We start from the raw sequence: 22720 nt of genomic DNA, 5'->3' as shown, positions 1-22720 counted from the left end.
CAAACTTTGTATGTTTTCAATTTAGACGCTAATCTATCATCTCTCAAAATTTCCAGTGAGACAAAATTCGGCCTCCCTCTGGTAGTTTGAAAATAGGGAGACACTGAAATGTCTCCCTACAAGCCGATGTATCCTTAATGCTGAAAATTTACCACAAAATGTCTCCCAAAAGACCTATTTGTAAATATAAGTGTTACTCTTTCCACGTACATTGCTTTTCCGCAATGTAGATATGAAGTCGTATAACGACTGCACTCTCTCAAGGTTCTTCGTCGGATTTTCGGACTGGAAAGAAAATCGCCCATCGCTCGGTGGCGCTATTTATTGGCCTGTCCGTTAGAAGGATGTAGGCGCACACGGTGCACTCTTTTGAGGGCCTTGGGCTGGGCGTTCGCGGTAAGAAAAAATTGCATGGCAGTGCTTGCTTGTATACTTCGTAATGTGCCGTGCACATACCACGTTGACATAGAGTGCTAACACAAAACTGCCAGTTCAGAAGATCCATTCGTCACCATCAGTCACGTCCAGGGTAGAGTTCCCTTTAGGCTAATTATTCACTGCCGTGAAGTTGAATGGGCCTAGTTTCAAGAAGATCAACAACAGTTCGGCACCATTTCCCTTGTGATTTTTTACTGTTTACAGTGGCACGAAGGAGTTTTTTGCACACTTTGCCGAACGGTTTCGATTAGTCCCGTGGCTTGTTGGTTATGATATCTAGTCAATGCCATAATGAACACTGCTCGATTTAAAAACCATTAGCGCACCTTCTCCCTGCTACGATTGTAATTGGTGCATGGAAACTACTCGTGTAGTGCACGGTTCACCTTTTGTTCGGTGGTTCACCCGGTATCCTGCAGTTACCATTTCACTCTTTCATCAATAGGTTATTGTCGCGAATGGAAAGGGAAAAGAAAAAAGCTTCTGATATTCGATAGTGTTTCACCGTCAGGGTATGTCTGGAAAACGATTTGTGCATTTGCTGTCGGCATGACCACTGTTGCATTACTGAGTTATCGCGGGGGCGCCGCGTGCGCTCTAAAACTTCGGAACGTAACTTAGTGATGGGTGTCTGACCATAGTATGACATACATGTGGTCTATTCCTGTGTGCGAACGGAGTACTGCCTCAAATGATGTGATTGTTGGGGAAAGAAATTCAGAGAATTTGCTCCTTTGAAACAGCATCGATTTCTGTGCCTCGGGATTTAATGAGGCATGATGATGAAGTAGGCTAACTCCAAGTCTCGTCAATATACGCAGATTGAGAGGAGACAGAAAATGGACGTGCCTGTTGTAATGTGGTTGTTTACTTGACGGTAGAGACTTCAAGGTTGCGTATCTTCAGGCAAGTCTGTGTTCAAGTTCTTAAGGACTACCATTTGGAATGAACTCAAGATTCTGACTGAGGCTTCAATGATACGGACTGCATCGCAATTATCCTCCTTCGACGTTAAACTTAACCTGGAAAATGTTGGATGGCCTATAACCGCCCCAGGAAAATACTGTTAATGGCTGACATTTCTCATAGCCCTGTAACTAAGTGGCACCTTTGGTTTTTGTTGTAGGAACTAAATTCTCCACATGCAGAGAAGAACAAGAGAAATATGTTAATCCTCAAGATTCTGGAAACTCTATGAGATTCAGGTAAGAAATTTTTCTACGTAAATTATTCCCGTTCGAGATTTTACTTTAGAGGCGCAGTACGTATTGATTACCTTGGGATTATGATTTGGATAGGACAGCGAAAAGATAAATTTCAGGGAGGGGACGTTTAAGGGGAAGTTTAAACGGGTGCTCTCGTAGTCGCATTGCCGAACTTTCTACCTTCTTATACTGTATTGTTCGTAAATGCACACCCAGGCAAAGCAATTAAATAACTATCACGTGCTGAAAGACTAATGGCACTTCACTCACGCGTCTGTAAGTTTAACGGGTGCGTGCATTGGGCATTCACAGCACTATATTGGTCAAAAAGCATTTAACGCGCGCGTACCACCTTGTCCACTCGCGTTTTGGCACTGCAGCTATGGCTTTTAATTCTGGTGTCCGAATCACCCTATATAAACACAGTGATTGATGGTCAACTATATTTAGTGATTTCTTTCTCACATTTTTCGAATTCCATACCCACACGACAAACAAACTTCGCTGGCCCCAGTTCATGCGAGTTCAGGCCAGATCCGTCCACTTCCTCCGCCGTGGACATCGTCGCTCACAATTTTTCTCTGAGCTTTCATTACCAAACTTTTCCAAATGTTTATCAAGCAAAGCGGTCATCAAAATAATTTTGGAAGTTCCTATCCCATATCTTGTAAATCAATCATACTAAACTTGACCTCACAACTCCGGCTGGACAGTCTCTTTTTTATCTGCTCGGACTTCATCATTTTTTTCGTGCAGCGCTGTAACTGTGAAATGTTTACGCTTGAATGTACCAATTATTCAGATGGGGAACTCTAGAGCATTTTCTAAATTGCCCATTATGTACACCTTGAAGAAAATAATACTCGAAGTTGAACTCTTAATGGAAACAACTCCGTTGTTCCTTGACATTTCCTCGGACATCCAAGGGCAGCTGCAAGTTGGTAACGCGTAATTCATATCTTTAAATTTGATTTGTATACACAGACTTTGGTGTACTGAATATTCTGTAAAAGAGTTAAGCATACACATATTCTGGACTTGCCCATAAACCAGTTGTAGGCTCTGTCTTGCACGTCCGTGCTGGATCTTGAACCATTTCATAGTGATGATGCCGGCCGATGTTGCTACTCCACCACGATTAACCAGGGCAGGAGGCCCATAATTATGTCCGCGCAAAGTTCCGATACGTACGAAATTTGCTATCAGAATATCTCGTATAGCTCAGTTGCCCCAGCTTCACATGGTCTCGTCCACTTTTTTTGATTGACGCACATACCCTATTTGTTTATTTGGTTTGTAGGTAAAACCGCTTCCCCAGGAATGCGCACGTGCCTCTTCTGGGGACTCACGCCTTTGAGCTGAACTTGATCACCTTTGTCATGTCTTGCATAAAACTTTCAGTGCTGCGTAAAGTCACTGTGCGTATTTTCTGGTTTTACCCTGCAAGTGAGTGTGACCCAAGGTAAACATTGTCGTTAGAAGGTGCTGACCGTCACTTAAATGTGAGAAATTTCCAAGTAAGGAATAGAATGCATGCAGATGAAGATAATGCTGTAAAGATCAAGGAAGAATCTACAGCAAAAAAGAAATATGTTATCAATTAAGTGCGTGGCATACAACTGATGTACATCCACATAAACACTTTATTTATGGATATCACGGCATAATTTTCGAATTACAAGAGTCAATTCTTAAGCTAACAACCACAAGTAATATCTGATCCAGTAACATTGCAAGCATGCCCCCCTCTTACTCTGGAACCCGTCAGATTAGTGAAATAGGAATTCAAATCCCTCACGTGCGATTGAGTCTAGGCCTATATCTGGTACACTAGGCCTGAACCGGCACAGGGAGTCGTCCACTCAGCTGTCAGTGTCACAATGTAATGTCACGGTTACGTGGGGGGTGTTGCCACCTTGACGTAGTGGGTCCGCTCAACTTTTAAATTGAGGACAGGAAACTGTTAAGTGACCACAGATTAATCAAAGAATAATATATGTATTCAGTACAACATGACGCTCCGTGATTGCATTTCAGATTAGATTTCATTATTCAATCCAACAATTATGAGACAGCATAGGCTACACTATAATATAAAGATCTAAAATATGAGGATGACAATAACCAGAAGTGTATTTGTTTATGAAGATGAGACTCCTAGTTGGGAATATAAAGTTAGGTTTCTAGGTGATTGTAAATTAAAATCTACTAAATTCCCAAGGGCACTACACGCTAACTTTCAATAACTTCCCAAGGGCATTGTGCGGACCCGCCTCTCTCCTCTGAGTAAATCTATTGCACAAAATACACACAACAGTCGTCAGGTCGCTGACGTGCAACAGTCGTCGGTCACACGACACATGCACAAAACTTTCTCTACAATGTGCGAAACTGAAAAGGAAGCCAAATGTCCTATTTTGGATCTCATCAACCAACGACGAAAAGCTAGCTTAGTCACAAGGTTGAAGAAAACAAGGCTGCAATGTCAACACGACACAAACGCAAAATTAAAGTGAACAAAATTTGAAAGCTTGATGAAGAACGACAACTCACGTTATGTGCCAACACAACTCGATCGGAGAGAGGGCCTCCACGGCAAAGTACGTTGCGCAAGAATAATGTGTCAAAGTTTTGTAGAAATATAACCATTGAGCTAATCCAGCCTCATACATGTATAAGTCAAGCAATATGACTAGTTACAGACAACTGACCATTTCATATCCCACTGAGCTCTTTAAATACTGGTTACAAGCATGACGGGGTGGGAACTATTATGACTACTCGGATGGCTACCAAACTCATAACACATTCCAAGATTAGACTTAAATCAAGCCGGTCCGTGACAGTAATGTTTCCCTGTCTTATATGTCTTATGGATTGTCATCAGTCCAAGGAAAAATCAAGGATGTGCAGTCATTTCATATCTGTTTTCTTCAAATTCGTACATGCAAGCTTAACCTGAATTGAAATGAAGAGAGGAGTTGAATTTGTTTCTGACTTTCGTGCCCGGTATTTGCCACATACGACTTCAACTAGCGAGCGAGTGTGGATGTATGGGGGAAAAGTGTATTCGCTTTTGCTCTGTGGTCGACCGTGTCCCCCCCCCACCTCCCTGAGCTATGAAAGTTACCGTAGGACGTCTCATCGCCATGGGCGTTGCTTCCCTCTGTGGTTTTCGCTCGAGGTCACAGCTGTCAGCTGTCTTCAGTGACTCCATTCCCGAATGGCGTAATTAATTGTCAAATCAAAGTAATGGTCCGTGAAACCTCAGCCGACAACAGCCTTGACCGCGAAAACTCGGGATAACCTCATACTGGGGTTCCCCAGGTAACGACAATGTATATGTACCCTTGATTCTAGACCCTGGCGTTGAAATGGGTTGAGTGGTCAAAAGAAGCGCCGGGCCTGGGAACTTTCAAATATTTAGGAAGATGTCCCCTTCGCTGTCTGTGTGGAGGACAGACAGCGGGATACTAGGCCTAGGTGTTGTAGCATGCAGAAAGGGCAAAAGTAATACAGTTCTGTATAAATGTATGAGAAATCATTTCGTTCTAGTTAAGGATTTTACAGCGTCACGGTGGATTTATCGAATGACCCATTGATCTGATGATCTGATTGCTGCCGAAAGCAAAAACATCACCTCCGAGGTCCTCGGAGTGCGTAGTTCTTCCTTGGCAGAACTTCACAAGAGACAGATGCTTTCATGACATTTCATGAGAATCGACAGTTGGTATGTCTTTCCTCACAATCTGGCCGACATCCAGTCATTGCATATTCCTGTGCAACACCAATATACCATTTGGAAGCCAAACGGCTACAGTTTAAATAGTTTTGATGGAGCGAGTTTGATGTTGAACATGGAGATCTTCATGAATGGAAGCCATGTGCCGGACGGATGCCGGAGGTAATACAAACATGGAAGTGTCCAAGGCCTGAGGGGAGGTGCAAAACCTCCTGTCGATTTCAGTCATTGCCAAGGCCACTCTCATGACAACACGTTATAAGACCATATGGAACGCATCCACTTGAAGTTGCCTGATAGGGATTGCAGACCTAGGTTCAGGCCCAAGTATAACTACCAACAGGTGGTTTCTATGCTAAAGGGTCACCGAGCAGGTAAGATTTTTGTATAGTCAAGATTTTAACTCTTTTCAATACCAAAAGTTTCTTTTACTTCACTGTATTCAAGTTTTCCAGGTCAAAGAAAAGCCAGAAACGGTGGCCAACCCGAATGAAGAAAATGGATTATTAAGTATTGTAACATGGAAGCTTCTACTGCAGTGCCAAGTTTCATCCAGTGCTTTCAGTCGGTCGCTGGTGCCGATTGTCAGTCTTTGTGATTTTTTTCTTTGAGCTTTTCCTGTTAGTCGTTGCCGAGGACTCGACTGCTCTGTCGATTTGGAGTGCCTACTGTTAGGAATAGTTCTCTTTATATAATAATTGCAGATACAAAGTTTCTCTGTTGGTTATCCTCCGCACACCAAACCTTTTAACTGCGGGGCTTGTTACAGACTTTGAGATCATAGAATAGAAATTAAACAATCAAAAAATCACCTCTGACATTAAATAGTACACATGTATAAGGACTGAATGCATGGCTCCCGTTAGCCCCTGGATCTGCCAATGCCGGGGACAACAAGTGTATTGCAGCAGCTTCAATTATGTATTTTTCCTGGTTCTGGCGACTGATAACGCTTCTTAACCTGCCAGTTGATGAAAACTTAAGGCAGATGATTGTCTTGAACATGGATGCAATGTTCTCCATAGGGATGCTTTCCAAGTCATCGGCTGGTTATTTTTCCGAATTACAAACAGCTGAAAGTCATCTATTCCTTTGGAAAACTCCTTACATTGTTACAAAAGCTGTCCACCTTCCCTCGCTTGCTAAACAACACTAGGCCTATCTGTCACGTGAACCCAGTAAAACCACTATAGCTTTCTGTGAAAGCAATCACCTTTGAACAAAAATAACAGCGCCTCATTCGCAATGATTGTGAAAACACAGCCTTGCTCCACTATTCAAGTTTGTGAGGTAAAAGCATTTCGTAGTTCTGGGGGACGCTCTTTTATTTCTGAAAACTATAGGGTGAACGGTTTTGAAGTCCTACACGTATCTCAGTATTCATTTTACCCTTTAAGTTACACCTTATGATTAGGTGCCACACCAGCTGATGTGTAAAAAACACTTGCCGTTTTGTTCAAAATTGAGAGAAAAGAAAATACAACATTCACTATATCAAGAACACAGAAATATCGCTGAATGCTTAACAGAGACGAGTGGAGCGAGGAGTCCCTGTACTAGAGAGACCTGGAGAGGTCCACACTGCACGTGGCAACCATTCCTGTCGAGAATAATGCTTTGTGACTGTTTGTCTACTGGGTTGGCTATGTTCACCCGTCCTTGGGAGAAATTAAAAGAAGACAGGTTGCGATAGAGCTACTAACCAACTTTTTTCAGCTTTCATAGTTTGTCTTCTAATCCGCTATTTGTGGTCAGAAACGTTTCACTCCACGCCCACACACTGTTCAAATTTCCGGACGGACTTGTGCGAAATCAGAAACAGAAGGTTTGCTCACTGGGCCTCGCCTCCAAAGAGGTATCTGGATTTGTCCAATCGTCTTGACCATCAACAATGAAGTCAGTGACCGAGTGAACAAGCATCCTGCATCCCTGCTCTTGCTCTCCAAGCTGCCCCACATCCTGAACGAGCATGCTCTTGGCACTCGTTCTTGCCCCCTCCCCTTCCCCCCAAACAGTGATATACTAGATGATAAAGAGCGGCGGGTCTGGTTTTCCTTGTAATTCAGTAGTCTAAATAACTTTCACTAAATGCATAAACCAGGATCTGCCAAGGGTATATTCTAATCTTATTTGCTATGGTATCTGAAAGGCCTGTGGGTCCATACCCAGAATTTGGGTAATCGTGAGCATAGGATATCATTCCTATCAATGTATCAACTTAACACATTGCACGATGCTGTTAAATTGTATTGACCGTGGAATTACTGGAACTTCTACTGAAACCTCCTAGTAATTTGGTCTCCCTTGTCCCTCCCCAAAAGTGCCTGATATATCACTGTTGTCTCCGGCGGTTCATGGAGGAGAGCTCGGTGTCTTATTGATACCATCAGTAGAGTATACATGAATCAACTCGTCAGCTTGTGATCTAAGCTGGGCAACGGTCACCGTGGATATTTGTTTTAAATTTCGTAACTGTTTATGGCTTCCTATAATTGTGATGAGATTTTGCATATAATACCAAGATATACCTTGTCTAGCGCAGGCTATAGTTTCCTCATCTTAACCTGTAATGGATTTTTAAGTCGAATGCCTTTTGGTGCGAATTTGTGTGTATGCAAATAATTGTGCGTGCCTGGAGTTTCAAAATGAAAAAGATTAGGTCCGCTCTCTTGCCTGCCAACGGTATTTTCCCCCAATACATCTTTGGATACTTTCTTTGCCCAGAGGTCCCACATCTGGCTGTACAGTAAAGATTATTCTTTGTTATCCTGAGACTCTTGATTTCTGGCTCATCGCGTGACCTGTTTCGTTGGGAGACTCTTCTCAGTCATTTATGAGCAGAGATCCAAGGGAAGAGCCAAGAAGATACCTACCCTTTGGAATTAAAACTTGTTAGTTTGATCACCATCCCGATTAATTCGCGTTAGTGCACTCACCCGTTTTGACCCTGGGATGTCGACCTGAAGGTGCCATCCCATTGTTATCCATGCTTGATACCTTTCTCTTTGGTGTTGTCCCACTCTTCTTCTTGGGTCATCTTGTTTATTCCTATAGCCCATGGTCACATCTAACAGCAACAATCGCTTGAACAGCGGGAGATTACGAAAACTCCATGACATCGACAATTCGTATTCACGGTCGCTGGTCGGGAATATTTGCAGAACTTTAGTCGCAAATATCACTGTTAAAAAGATTTCCATTCAGGAATGATGGCGTCGAAATTCAGGGCATGGATTCATTTGCAAGGCAGAACCCCAGAACATATTAAGCCCTGTGTGACCCATGTGATATTGGTAGTAATGCGTTTCAACTATTATTTGAAAAGAGGACGGCAGTTTTCCCTTGACCCAAGACTTGTATGTGTTATTAAATTCCGATTAGTTTCCCAAACTTTCAGGGGGTTCGCAAACACTTTCCGTAGTGCATATCGCTGGAACGGCGACGAATTCATTTGAGGGAATAATGACATGGCAAGAAGCCAACTCCTTTTAGCTGTGTTTTGAAATTGAAGTAGATGGTTTGCACGAGGTAAATACATTCTTCCATTTTATTGGCAACCCATTCCATGGTTTCAAAGATCCCCACATGTTAGTTTTTGATGTGGACGCTATTGGCAACAATCGGACGGAAAGTCGGTATATTTCGTCCTTGTATCAAGAATGTGTTTACTGTACACATGTTACCTTTTTCTTGCTGTTCTGTTTGAAATGAAGGCGGCACTTCTTTGCTTTTTATTTGTTGAGTCAGGACCGATCTGCCTCTTTTTCAGTCACCTCATACGGAGGGACGTAGCTGTGACGAAAAATTTCGCTCATTTCCCAATACACAGAGACAATTACGATGTTCTGTCAATTCACTAAAACCAAGCATGCGGCTATTATGACGAAAACATGAGAAGAGCTTCACTGGAAATTTGTTGGTTACAACTAAATGCATGTAAGGAGCGTTGTCTCCTGCACTGGCATTAACACTAAGTGCTGAAACTCATATTTTTTTTCAAATTTGAACATCACAGCCTAGACTGAAAAACGAATATGTAGGCCTATGGAACGTGCATTCACATACGTAGTATCCCAACATCTCTTCAATATATGAGGGTCCAGTCAATTTGGGTTGTCCCCTGGTACCCTTCATTGGTACCAGGGATGATGTCATTGATGAGAAAGATGGGGAAGGGGTCCCCTGCTGTAGTGTAGGGTGGTGCCCCTCTGCCCAGAAATTGAAAAAGACAAATTTGAGTAGTGTTGTCGGAAACTATGATTCAACCAATTTAATCCATGTCCAGAAACATGAAGTTACTCAGGTCACAGTTTTGGTGAGTTGACTTCAATTCTATCGAGTCCTTTTAGGTAAATGACTCGACTCGAGTCACTGCAGGCAAATGACCCGACTCGACTCGTGCTTTATCAGAAGACTCGACTCGATCATCTTGATCTTATGACTCGATTCGAGTCACTTCGATTCCGCGACTCGAGTCGACTCGAGTAACAAAATTCAGTGACTCATTGCAACACGATGAAGTGGTAGCAAACTTTACAAATTCTGGCAGAGTTATCAGCCGCCGTCGGTAGATGCTGTTGGCTTCATGAACAGTGTTCACGATATGGGTGAGCAACGTTTGCCTCACAAAGCCCTTTGTGAGCCGTGTGTATTCATGCTGACCTCGAGACCTCTTAAAGTTTCCGACAAATACATCTATTAAGTTAGTGAAAATAACATTAAGTTTCAAAAGTACGAGGTATAGGATCTCTTGTGTGTCTGTTTCTGTAAACACTGCGTTGTGAATTGGAAAGAGACGCAGACAGGGTTGTGTCAACTTCTTTACAGCACTTTTGTTGCATACAGTACCTAAGTGAATACATTTCGTGCTCAAGCGTGTTTAAGACAGCCAGAGAACCAGCAACACAAGCGCACTCCATTCCTTTTACTACACTTCCTAGTACAAACGAGGTCACACTATAGTATTGTATTCTTTTAATAATTTTTACGGAGGAATCATCATTTTTGTAACAGGCTTGAAAATTCATTAACAAAACAACTCATTATCAATCTTACGGTATTAGGTGAACAATCCAGAATTGTACATGCAGGGCTTGGTCACAAAATGTGAGCATACTAATTCCATAATGACTGATTTGCCGCATTGTTAATTCGCAAATGAAGATGACCAGTGGCGAGGTTTCCTTCTCTTTACTCTTGTTCAAAATCTTTGTCGGTCTAACCACGGCAAGCTAACCCATGTGGCATGACTAAGTCAGGCTGAACATGGCACATTTCACCCAAGCCCCGCGGGTTATCCTTCAAATGATGGATGGTTCCCTTCTTATGTACCGGTCTTAAGTAACCGTAAGGCGCTGGTGACACTTTGTTTCTGCTGGCAGGTGACCACGGTACACAGGGGACGATGAGGCCAACCTGAAAAAGCTGGGGTCCTAGAAAATGGGCTGAGGTGGAGGTTTGGGAAACTCTGCAATTTCTAAACCTGTAAAAGCCAGGTATTTCCCCTACTGACTAATCCGGATACAGGTGCAGAATTGGTTTTGACGTGGATGTGTGTCCAGAGATGGGCTCATATGGATTTGATTTATTTTGGCCATGCTTCGGTTTGCCCTCATGTATGGAATTCCATATCTGCCGTCGCCCGTCGTCCGTTGCATTTTGCTTTTTGTTGTGTCCCCCAATTCTGCCATTTACCAGTTCCAAACATGCCATTTTCCGTCGTGCGTCGCCCGTCGTCCGTCGTGCGTCGCCCATCAAATGGGTTGCATAGGACTTGCAAAAGCCGTTGTTTAACAAATGACAATGTGATGATTCCATTCACTTCTAAAGATCTTTTCCGAATAAGGCAAGTACAAATCCCACCTGCAAAGCATATACTAGTCACATAATGAATTCCAATAATGCTAGACTACCCCTGCCCCTTGACAAGAAAATATCGCCTCTCTGAGAATTCAACCAAGTGTTTTTTGGGGAAAAACATTTTCAGCAAAAAAGTTCCGGCCAACTTATCCACAGTGTTATTCTAATTTGCATACTGTAAAAATGTGCCGACTTGTTTTCATCAAATTCCAGGAAGAAATCTGCCAACCGATACAGATATTCTATCTTGTCCTCTCAATTTCACCTTGAAATCCAGAAATACTAGACGTGCTGTGGATAACAAAGTGTTTATTAAATGTATTGTTAAGGGGCAATTACCACTTGGTTTAAGTTTCAGAAAATATGACGTGTTGCTTTTTGTGGGTGTGTATGCCATGGTGGATAGACCAATGAGAACAGGTTGTCCAGTACATCAGCATTATTTATGTTAACGAGTAAAGTTACGTCTAGAGTAACTAAGTTATCGAGAAAAACAATCTACCCTAACAAATGTCTATTTTGTTGATTTATTTATGTAACCAAAATGGTATTATTTCATATACACGTTACTTAGCCGATGTCAGGATATTATTTCTTCTTCCAATTGGAGTTTGGCGCAACTGCAAAAACGAATACATGTACATCTTCTAGTTCTATTGCTAAATGAGAGTCAGGCATGGTGGATCGATCGAACAAGGACATGTACATGTGAAACGATCAAGGGTCAAAGTTAAAAATACCACTGCGCAATCGTGACAAAAAAAACCACGGGCGACGCACGACGGGCGACGGACGACGCACGACGGGCGACGCACGACGGACGACGCACGACGGGCGACGAACGACGGCAGATATGGAATTCCATACTCTTGACATACCATTCCACTGCCACAATAGACCTTTCTTTCGTGCCTCATTCCTTCTTTAGAAAATAAAACGAAACATGGAGACACCACTGTTAAATATCAGTACGGATGTGAAACCCACTGACAATGTTATGGGGTGCAAACGTAACAGCTGAGAGACAAACATACAGAAATTGCGAATCGACTTCAGTGCGCCACAAATTTTCACGGCGAAATTGTAGGTCTCTAATTTTCAGCTCCAGAGCCTAAAATTCGCAAAAAGTATTGATGTAATTTATGCAAGGTTTGTAATTTGGTTAGACTGCACAGGCCTGTCGCATGACCAACCGTTGCTTCGTGTCCTGTCAATTGCAATGCATGCTTGCACGTCCAGCAATACATCCGTAGGTGTGTGCCAAGTCACGACAGCGAGTTTGTGATGGGAGTCCCCCTTCCTTTTCCCAAGTACACATCACCGGTGAACTTGGTGCTAGGCCAGAGCGGAAACCCTGGATTTCGATGCCTCAAGTTGGTGAATAAAGGCAGGGTCGCGGGTTATTGCGAACCTGGCAGTTGTAGAAGTAATTACCCTCGGATAGCAGTTATCGAGGCATCGACCGCATTCTTGGTATGAAAATAATTATGGTATCCTTGTATACATAGCACTGGGGGAGGGGTTTACGCGTTGTGTGCGTACAACGACCTGTGCGCCTATTCCATTCATTAAAAGGGGGTGTTCATAAGGAACTGTTTCATTTAAAGCTAAAATCTTTCCAATGTGTTCACCAGCCCTTTGTTTCATGGAGATTCTGGAAAAGGATTCCCATTTTGGCTTCTCGATCTGCTGTGAATCCTGCACGCAAACACGCCTTTAATGCACATGCTGTGCCGTGATCTCCTCAAAATAATACCCCTAAAATCCACGCATAGCAACGATTTATTTTGTAAAACTCCCACCTTCAGCATTGAGTTTTTTCCTGAAATGTATGTTAAAGGCCTCACCTTCAAAATGTCGTTTAAAGGAAATATTTCCCTTCAACATGACTTGCACCATTATAAAAAGTGATGCGTCTCATTCAAATTTTGTCCATTGAGTTTGGTACGCGTATAGTCATGAAGTTCTTTACTTTACGTTCGATCAAAACTTACACTACAACGCGTGGAGCTAGATGCAACACGAACAACCGACCAACATCACAGAAACCCTGGCAACAAAGTTGGCACTGCACGGTCAAAAAGGAATAGCAAGTAAACAAAATGAAACAAAATATTTATCCTAAAGACAGTTTTCAACTCGAAAATTACCTTTTCTGATACAAATGGAAGTCCCATATAAGTAATATATTATACTACGGATTTAAACACTTGGAATCACATTTGAAATTATCAATTAAAACATCGCTAGCTGTTCGTGGTTTCGAAGACTTGTAAGAAACAAAGGATGTGCACGCCATCGCCGTACAATACTGAATTAGAAGAGTTTGAACGTTGGCTCCCCGCGCCCTATACGGGCAGTAGTTTATTGCTTGAGCCATGGCCTTTTCATATAATCAAAGTGCGCGGGTCACTTGCCAAGTGGCTCAACACTGACCCGAATCCGACCAAACACCCAATCGAGATATCCTCTGCGTCATTTATCATCCCGATAAGCTGAGAGCTTTGGTTTTAACGGTGGCGTGTCAAAAATCCTCCCGAGTTTTAGGTTGGTGTCGGTCGTGGTTGAAGGAATTTATTGGTACCGTAGTCAAAGAGATGCTACATGACACGGGCGGGAACCGCTCAAAATTTCACAATGGACAAGTACACGTTTAGCTGCCGTAGAGAGAAGGGGGTATAGAGACTTGCGCTTGATACAACGCTGGTACACTAGCCTAACCACTGTGAGTGGCCGCAAATTTTCAAACAATTTAGTGAAGACGTTTATGGAAATGTATATGTATTTGCGTGGAGATTGCACTTTTCCATCTAACCGGTACGTGTGCCCAACTGCTCACACTTATCCCATTACTCCAACCAAGGAAGACTTCAACGTAAACTTCCATCCCAGCAAGTCAAGTCATTTTTCAAGAGGCTACCGTTGCCATCATTCTGTCTTCAAATTAGCGTATGATCGAATACCGACTGCTCCCAGCTCCCCGAAGCCATAAATCCGGTCCCTTACTGCTCATTCTCTACCGCGTACGCTCGGCACGGCACGTCAATTCACATCCCGTAACATCTTATCATTGTGCGCTGTCTTAATGGACACAAAATGAGTCTTACGAGTGAAAGTAAATTAACTGACGCAACTTGCCAAGTATGACCCTGACTTTTGCAGTGAATGCCCTTTTTATGATGCAGCATGTCGCGCGCAGTTAATGTGATGCACGAAGTGTGCACGTGTGTCCGTACACGCACTCGTCAGTGATCCGTGGACAGTCCTTGCAAAAAGGGACCCGGGTTTAGCTGCTGGGGTAAAGGAGACAATTAATCTGAATGCATTGACACATGTTTCTCCCTGTGACTTCCTAGATTGTGTTCCTCGTGTTTACTACTGTCAAAAACGACCATGGCAGTCAAGAGAGTCAGCATTGTCTTAGCAATTGTGTTTGTGACATCAGCGGGCGCACTGAGCAGTCATTTCAGAACCAGGGAGGTAAGTGTGCTTTTATTATCCTGGTATAAATGCTTCACTATACATACTTTTTGCAGCTATCGTTTGTGCCCACTGTGTCATATGTCACCTTCGAAGAGGACAGATTATTTGTAAGCAGTTTGAATTCGTGCTCGCGTTAAAATGATTCCTTTTATACTACAGTTTGTTAGATATGAGTGGCTCAGTATTTGACTTTGCAGTTACATTTCGTGTGGAAACTCGATAAAAGCTGTTGCCTTCAGGAAAGGAGAGATATAATTATCGGTTGAGGTTCGATGGGCACAAGGTAACAATGAAGTGGTGTCTATCTTCAAGTGTGCAACTCGTGTTAACACAAGTATACTCCTGAGCACACGGAGTTCGACGTGCGGGTCAACGAGAGCACGCACCATTTTCCTTCACTCGGGAGTCAACACGACTAGCACGCGCGCACGGGCGCTAACGCTCCCATTTATTCGAACCCCCTTTCTCCTGGGACTCGCGCGTATTCCATTCGTTTGCACTACTCTTCCTCCATGGTTCAAAATGACGTCACGCTTGAGCGTTGACTTCCGGTTCCCTGGTTCCATTTTCAATACTCGACTTGGGCTCTGTCTCAGGCTTCAACTGTTTTTTACTACCTGACTTTGAAGTTGTAAGCGCAATATTAAGTCAAAACATCAAAAAGATGCAAAAGAGCCAAAAGTGAATTACAGTACCTCGATTTAATTTAAACGCTTCAGGCCCACAGTCAGGGAGTTAGCTTCGAAGCCTGAGACGGAGACGAAGTTGAGTATTGGAAAACAGGCATGTAACTCAATGTGAAGTGGGCGTGGTTTAAACTGAAATGACATCACGCTTCTGAACCGGATTGAAGCTGCTCTTGTTCAATCATCCGCGCCAAACTTGGCTGGTACAGGCTTGAGCGTGCAGATTACTATGACAGCATGGCTTTATTAGCCTTTCAGAAGTATGGCGGACACAATAGGAGGGCGCTGTTTGAAGTGGTAAATTTGGAGCAAACACAAAAGATTTTACCCAAACTAAATTGCACCCTCCTATTGTGTCCACCATACCTCTAAAAGGCTAATTGTGATAGCTTGATGATCAACTGGGGATACTTTGTAAGTAAATTTTATCGCGCATGAAGAAGGAGGAATACTTATACCAACACAGCAAAGCCCACCAGCCCAGCCCAGCCAAGCCCAGCACAGCACAATGTCACCTTTTCTTGTATGATAACCTTTCTCTGAAGTGCAAAACATGTTTTTATATACTTCATTCGTTGAGCTGAAAGGCAACAAACGAATTTTGAAACAGTAGGCCTACATTTGGCGAATCACCTTTCTATTTCTGCAATCGACCGAAAACAGTGTAGACTCGTGACTGCGTTTAAACAAAAATTTAGGTAATCACTTAAGTGGCACAGATGGCTAATGAACCCTTTCAAGTACAATAATCTCAAGATCATCGAGGAAGAGAGCCTTCAACATCGCAGTGAGTCACACACTGGCGTCAAGGCGGTTCAATTTCAACGGGGACGCAGCGATGCTGTGCGCCTGGAAATCGTACGGGACTGTTTCGCCCAAATGACTGTTGACGTACGGCCGTCTGAGCTCAGCGGCTGACGCAGTTTAGTCTACGTGAAGAACTGCTCTCTCCGCCCCCACCCGTCCTGGGTGGTCTCTTTGTGCGAGGAACCTTGATTTAAGCACTACCAAACTGCTGTGATTTCTTTGATATCATGGAACTATGGTATAGCTTCATGTTTATATTGATCCAAGATTTTAATCTCAAAATACAAATTGTCGGTATAAAAGGCTAATGTGCACCTAAGCACGCGATTAATCGTGATCATCGTCTCAAATAGTACCAATGCATGGCATGCAATGTTTCTGAAAGTGTTTTGACATTTTAGCGCTTTTTAAAAGTAACACAAATCGAATAATTGTATTTTTCCAGTCTTTCACGTTCAACTCCGCCCTCACAAATTCATGGATAGGCCTATAGGGACCACTGACACCCGTAAAATCCCACACGATAAAAGGGTCGATCCCCAAACAAGGTCTCAACATATCTCAAGAACAAATCTTTACACACAAACACTCTCAAAACAAAACAAAACAACACAACACAACAAAACAAATAGAAAGGAAACCAACTGAAGGTCAGTGTACGCCTTCTTTATCATGCATTATTAACCTTAACCCTCAGGATGCATAAAGATTATTCAGAACTGTTACTGTCTAAACAAAATTGATCCAGCTAATTTGAAATTCAGTCAGTTGAAAGAAAATACGAGATAATGGATCAGTGCCCAATTTCACAGCACTGCTTACTGTGGAATTCTGCGCTCGCGAGGCACCGTTAGCATAGAGTCTATTTCATGGGCTCCGTAAGCGAGGAGTCTACGCTTAAAAGGCTTGCGCAGAAACTCTGCGCTTGAAGGCCGATTTGACCTTTACAAAGGAGACAAATGGCGATTGGTCGCTGTTTTCAAGACAGAAGGCCACACATAATCCACGACCTGCAAAATCCTAATGAAAACAAGTTTAGGCCAGAATGTTAACCCGAAATATAAATCCCTCTTTGTAACGGAAGCCACAAAGATTCATCTTGTGCATCCTTAGAAATTAACAGTTATTCACCTTGAAGGCTTTTTATACATGTACTGTGAAGACACCAGTTACCTGTTGTGGAACTTTCCATAGAGTAACCACATGGGTTACTACATTATTCCGCGCAGCAGACGGCGAACTTTTTTTTTTCAGTAGACGATTGCAAAACACGCATGCGCATTGACAAATATTCCTCAATAACCGTAGCAAGAATTTTTTTTTGGCCGTGAAATAGGATCGCCCACATACTAAGAATTTTCTGGTACCCGTAAGCGCCGTGAAATTGGGACCACTTTAACAACCTTGCATATTAACCTGAAGAAAAAGGGATTTCCCACCCCTGCTGAATCCAATTAAGAAATTGTTATTCCAACTCGTGTAACAGTAATTGTCACAAAGTAGACGGTTAATTGTATTATCGCAGCCGGAAGATCACAGTCAATTTCTCGACCTCCTCAAGGTTCCGTATAGGCGCCAAACGGTGGCCGAGAAGGCACTAATCCCACCCGTGGACTACCCTGTCCCCGCTGCGATCTCCACACGTCTCGTCAAAATCCACTCAGGCCCCACTTAAGCCACAAAGGAGTTGACAATTATCGAGTAAATTGAACCACCAAGTAGAAAATAGGAATGACCTCTGATTCCATGATCGACCACTGAGGAATTAGGTAGTATTTGTAAGGGACAACCGAGCTGCGAATTTTGACTGGTTGATTCGCCCCCCCTGGTCGCTTTGATTATGTTGATTGGAAACACGTGGAATTCATTTCCATATTTCTCGCTTCTTCCCCGCTGAAGGTGCAGTCTTTTAACACTTTTAGTGGGTTGGCTGTACCCAGGCAGTGTGCATCCTATAATCCTCACTATTGATGAGTAATAGTTTATAACAGGACCCGCAGGAAGGATATTTTAGCAGAAACGGAGTGCGATATTTCGTTTACTGTGCTACCAAAAAAATAAATAAATAAGCTTGACTTAACTGAACCTTCCTACTCGACCAAACACGACAGAAGCAATGCTCGGAAAAACACACCCACAAAAAAAGACAGAATAAATAAACAACTTAAAAAGCAAACAAAAACAGAGAAATGACAACCCTACCTTTCATTAAAAAATTCCAGGACAGTAGCTGAGGCTCTACTTTGGATCTCCCGGTTTCACATTTATTGGACTTGTAGTTTAGGTCTTTAGCGGCATTACGGACTTTGTTCAGAGTATAAGCCAAGTTATGTTCACAGTACAAAATTGTTACTTTGATCAAAGTTCATCTTTACAAAAGTATGATAAAGTGCGGGGTTTTACGAAAACAGATTTAAAATATTCGAGATAGGCCTAAGCCTACAATTTACAAATAAAATGGCAGGACACAAGATATATCTCGACGCTATCCGATCACGCCGTACTTCGACTTCTCAGTTGGTATGACCTTACATGTACGTGACTCTGATGTGACCTTGAATATAATCCCTCGAAGGCCCCGGCGACACACCTGTTAGCCCCTTCAGATATAGCTCCCCGAACCCCCAGAAATGTACAACACTCGCCAGATATTTGAAGGTAGCCTAGTTATTGATGATTAAAGGATTGCTTGACTCACGGTCTTGTATGATTGACGCTCGAAATTTATCAGAGAACTCACTTCGGTGTGTTATGAACTTTACAGTAAAATTCATCGTCGTAGCAGAAAGAACCACTGATCTGTGGGCTGACCAGAACGAGTTTTCATTGTCAACAGATACCTGTGAAACGACACACCAAACAGTACAAGGTGGTAATTGATGAGCAAGCCCAATTACCAATTGGGTGAAGTTAAGGCTTAGGCCATCTTTTCTGACATGGATAAGTGAAATTCAGTTGAAGAAAACCGTAACAGAAACCTGTCTTGTCTTTAAATTGGACAGTTGTTTCTAAAACCAACATGCTGAAACACTTTAGTTCAGACGTCGGCTCACGTAATTAGCGCGATATTAAAATTTGGATTTTTCTCAATGTGCATGTAATACATCGTTCCGAAATAAGTTCTAGTTGCACAGGTTCATCGCTTTTTATTAGGGTTTGTGAACGGCATGGGTGTTATTGTTGTAGCATGCATACTACAATAAATGTGGAATGTTAAGCTGAGCACGCAACACCTGTTATATGTACCACTTTTCCACTCATATTTCTTCTCCAAATTCGAATGTGTCAGCTTTTGATAAATCAATTCACCGATGGAATCTCGGACAATTGCTCGAAAAATCAGACTCTCAACAAGACAGCATATGGCACCAGGTGCACAAGGGCGAGGGGCTTCCAACAGGTGTTTCATCAATAGGCAACCACCTGCCAACACCTGACAAGATCAATGACCTTTACGCTTCTCGAGGGGGACGAGATTGTTCAGAAGCACATTTCAACTTAGCGGCTATCTGACCGCCAAGTCGGGACACAGTGCATCCCGACTTTTGCTTGAATGATTGTGTTATGAGCGCTAATAGATTTTAAAATCCGAACCCTGATTGGATGATTAAGTTTATTTTACTTGGGATGGATTTTACAGGCGCTGTTGTGAGACATAATAGGTATTTTTCCTATACTGTTGCGCAGCTACCGTCATCAAACAGCATACATAGAACATCATACATTCAAATTTGCTGTTTGCCTGGACTGTTTTGGCATAGTCAAATGAAGAATACCAGAGAGTAAAGTGTAATATCCATCTGTTGACATTGTGAGAGATAGCTTTTCGCTGGTTATATCAAATGAGTTAGATTGAGTTCCGATAATCCAGGAGGCTCCGACCTAGGGCGTATGGAGTCTATGGACTGGTGCCTGTGAAACCTGGCATATATAAGTATAATGCTAGGTTCAAATCTACTCCATAATTCATACGTTGCCTGCTTCGCTGTTGTACCTATAAAGTTAATATAAATTTCAGGAACCTGTGCCTTCCCAGTATGTTCTTTTCAGCCTCGAATAATTCCCTTTATAAGTTCGTTCATGGCGTCCTTTGTTTTGATATAATGATCCTCGTTGCCACTGTCAGGAGCCTTAGGAAAACGATGATACCATGTCAGTTAGAGCGTCAACAATATACTGCTTTAATATGTGTATTGCCGAAATGATCAATCATATTGCCCAACTATGAGACGAGTCTTACTGTGCACGGGCTGCAATGTCAGATTTTGCCTGATTTTTTTTATATTTAACTTTTTATATCGTGATTTAAACGTTTCATAGAACCACTGTCCCAGCATGACGTACGGTGATTTTTTTAGGCGTAACTCTGGACACAGTTGAGGGATTCAAAAGAACAAAATCCTTAAATACATGGGTTTTGTCATTGGCCATTTTACCCTTGCCGTTAAAGTAGGTCTTGTCAGCGCAGTTGACAGTACATTTTGCAGGAATCTGGACACCAATTTCACCGGCATGCAAACACCACCTGACTAATGGCAAAACCATCTGAGCTGGCTCCTTCTTATTGAGTAATTATGAGAGTTGTTTCCTTCATCGGAAACATCTGAGATCGTTTTTCCAGTTTCATCGAGATTTTATACCGGTAACTCCCAAGGCCAGCTCCTCATGGAAAAGACCTATTATGGCGTGGGACTGTTTTTTAACTTGACGCCGTAAAATTTAGGTGCAATTTTGTTTTTAAATTACTCTGTCATTATAAATGTGTCGTTGCTTTAATAGTGAGCGTGACCATTTAAAATTAATCACCTTTTTGGAGCAAACGTATTTCGGTGTTCAGAAAGAGTTACCATCCGATAAATGTTTTTGTGTCGTGTTACTATTAACACATCAACACGTATTTGTTTAAAGATAAACACCACAACGTGTTTAGCTTTAGATTAGTGAAATCACAACATCTTCATAAAGTGTCACCAGGAGGGTGTTTAACACTCGTTTACTGTGTACCTCTCATCAAAGGGTGATTATTACGGCGCACATGATTGGAAAAAAACTATGGGAAGAAGGCATCTGAGGCGTCTTATTAGTATACTTATATAAACATGTACATTGTAATTGTCATTTTTTCCCTCTTTTTTAAACACTTACTCAGAAGCAATGCCCAGGCAAAATACTGGTTTAGTTTTAACAACCTCGTGAAGGAAAAGGTATCGGGTAAACTTTTTCAGATTAATTAAAAAGAAATATTTTTCAATAACTTGCAGTGTTACCCATTGCGATTCCTCAGATGCCTCTCGCACATGATAACATGCACTCGCTGAAAATGCGCAGCTTGTGTTAACGTCTCCCTTGCGCAAGCCACATGCCGGAAACCAAAGCTCAATTGCAGAGAGAAATTTCTCCCCATCTGTGCTGCCAATTCAACATCGCCGCACCTCGCTATATCAATCCGCACTTGACGTGCATCTGTTTACCTTTGACCTAACGTCGCCCAAGGCTTGCCAGGGATTATGTTGCACATTTTCCCAGCAAAGAACGTAGGAAGTGGTGCCGCTTTGCTGTTAAACTCGCAAGATTAAGAGAGGTAGGATTTTGGTTGGAATTCCAAACTTCACTTGACGCTGTCAGTTGCGCCGACAATGCGCAATGAACTCATGATTCAAAGTCCCATCTCACTCTCCTTCTTCCGTGTTTTCTGCTCAAACAAATACCTGAAAGTCGAAACTCAACATAAAAAGAATTAGCCTTATGAGATTCTCAAGTCGGCCGATGGAAATTGAAATTGTTTTCACTTGGGGAATCTTAAAATTAAAAAAATGAAAGCAAGGAAATAAAAGTTTATTACCAATTAATGTTATTAATGCTGATGAATAATTTGAAATTGGTAATTAATTATATTTAAATGTTTTAAGCCCCATTTTGAAAAAAAAAATAATGAGGCATGGAACTAACACTTGCACACAGCATGTTGTTGCACAGGTTTTTTTTTAAATACAGCTAGGAATGGCCACTTGCAACGAGCTATCCAAGGTTTTCGCGTGAAGATCACTGTATAGGCTATCCAACCCACTATGCCAGCGTTCAGCCAAATAGGCCCACATCGCCAAGTTGAACCTCTTTTGACACAAACTCTTGCGTGCGTTGTTCAGATCCATCTCTTTCGACAGTGTCGGCCGTGGAGCGCAACTGCCATACTCTTATTTTGTGGTCAAGAATGTCTAACATGCTTGGGATTAAGTCTGCTACAAACTGGAATGTAAAACATTTTACGATACAAGACTGCTGCTATGTGATGATATGAGAGACTTCTTATCATCACTATCATCCAATAGGATTTGTGCCCCACACTGATAGTCATACATTCGTACTGCTTTTACTCTCTTATCTGGTTAGACAGTTGCATCATATACATGCATATGTTTATGTTTTGGCAAAACAAGGAGATTATTTGACTCCATAGTGGGCATATAATCCAAATGTAACATGAGCGCTTGCAAAGTAAA

The 22720-nt window shown here is 42.3% G+C and overlaps 1 protein-coding gene and 1 long non-coding RNA gene across 2 annotated transcripts in view; one reads left to right on the top strand and one right to left on the bottom strand.

The window, feature by feature from the left end:
* The first annotated feature begins 1017 nt into the window (after window positions 1–1017).
* LOC110982023 (thrombospondin type-1 domain-containing protein 4-like) overlaps window positions 1018–22720 on the top strand; it is a 118915-nt gene continuing 97212 nt past the window's right edge. The window contains exons 1-2 of the mRNA XM_022240161.2: window positions 1018–1643; window positions 14601–14724. Of these exons, the coding sequence (XP_022095853.2) occupies window positions 1633–1643; window positions 14601–14724 (135 nt within the window). The 5' untranslated portion in view covers window positions 1018–1632. The remainder of the gene's footprint in view (window positions 1644–14600; window positions 14725–22720) is intronic.
* LOC147799087 (uncharacterized) lies at window positions 3663–4229 on the bottom strand. The gene is made up of 2 exons (XR_015425265.1): window positions 4197–4229; window positions 3663–3935 (listed from the first exon to the last, which is right to left on the bottom strand). It is a non-coding gene; the product is annotated as an uncharacterized LOC147799087 (long non-coding RNA).

The sequence above is a fragment of the Acanthaster planci genome, linkage group LG05 (genome assembly GCF_054643075.1).
Source record: "Acanthaster planci isolate LZ-2023a linkage group LG05, COTS_SCS, whole genome shotgun sequence".
NCBI classification, from domain to species: Eukaryota; Metazoa; Echinodermata; class Asteroidea; order Valvatida; family Acanthasteridae; genus Acanthaster; species Acanthaster planci.
The sequence above is the reverse complement of the archived record's forward strand: the minus strand, read 5'-3'. Positions and strand labels throughout refer to the sequence as shown.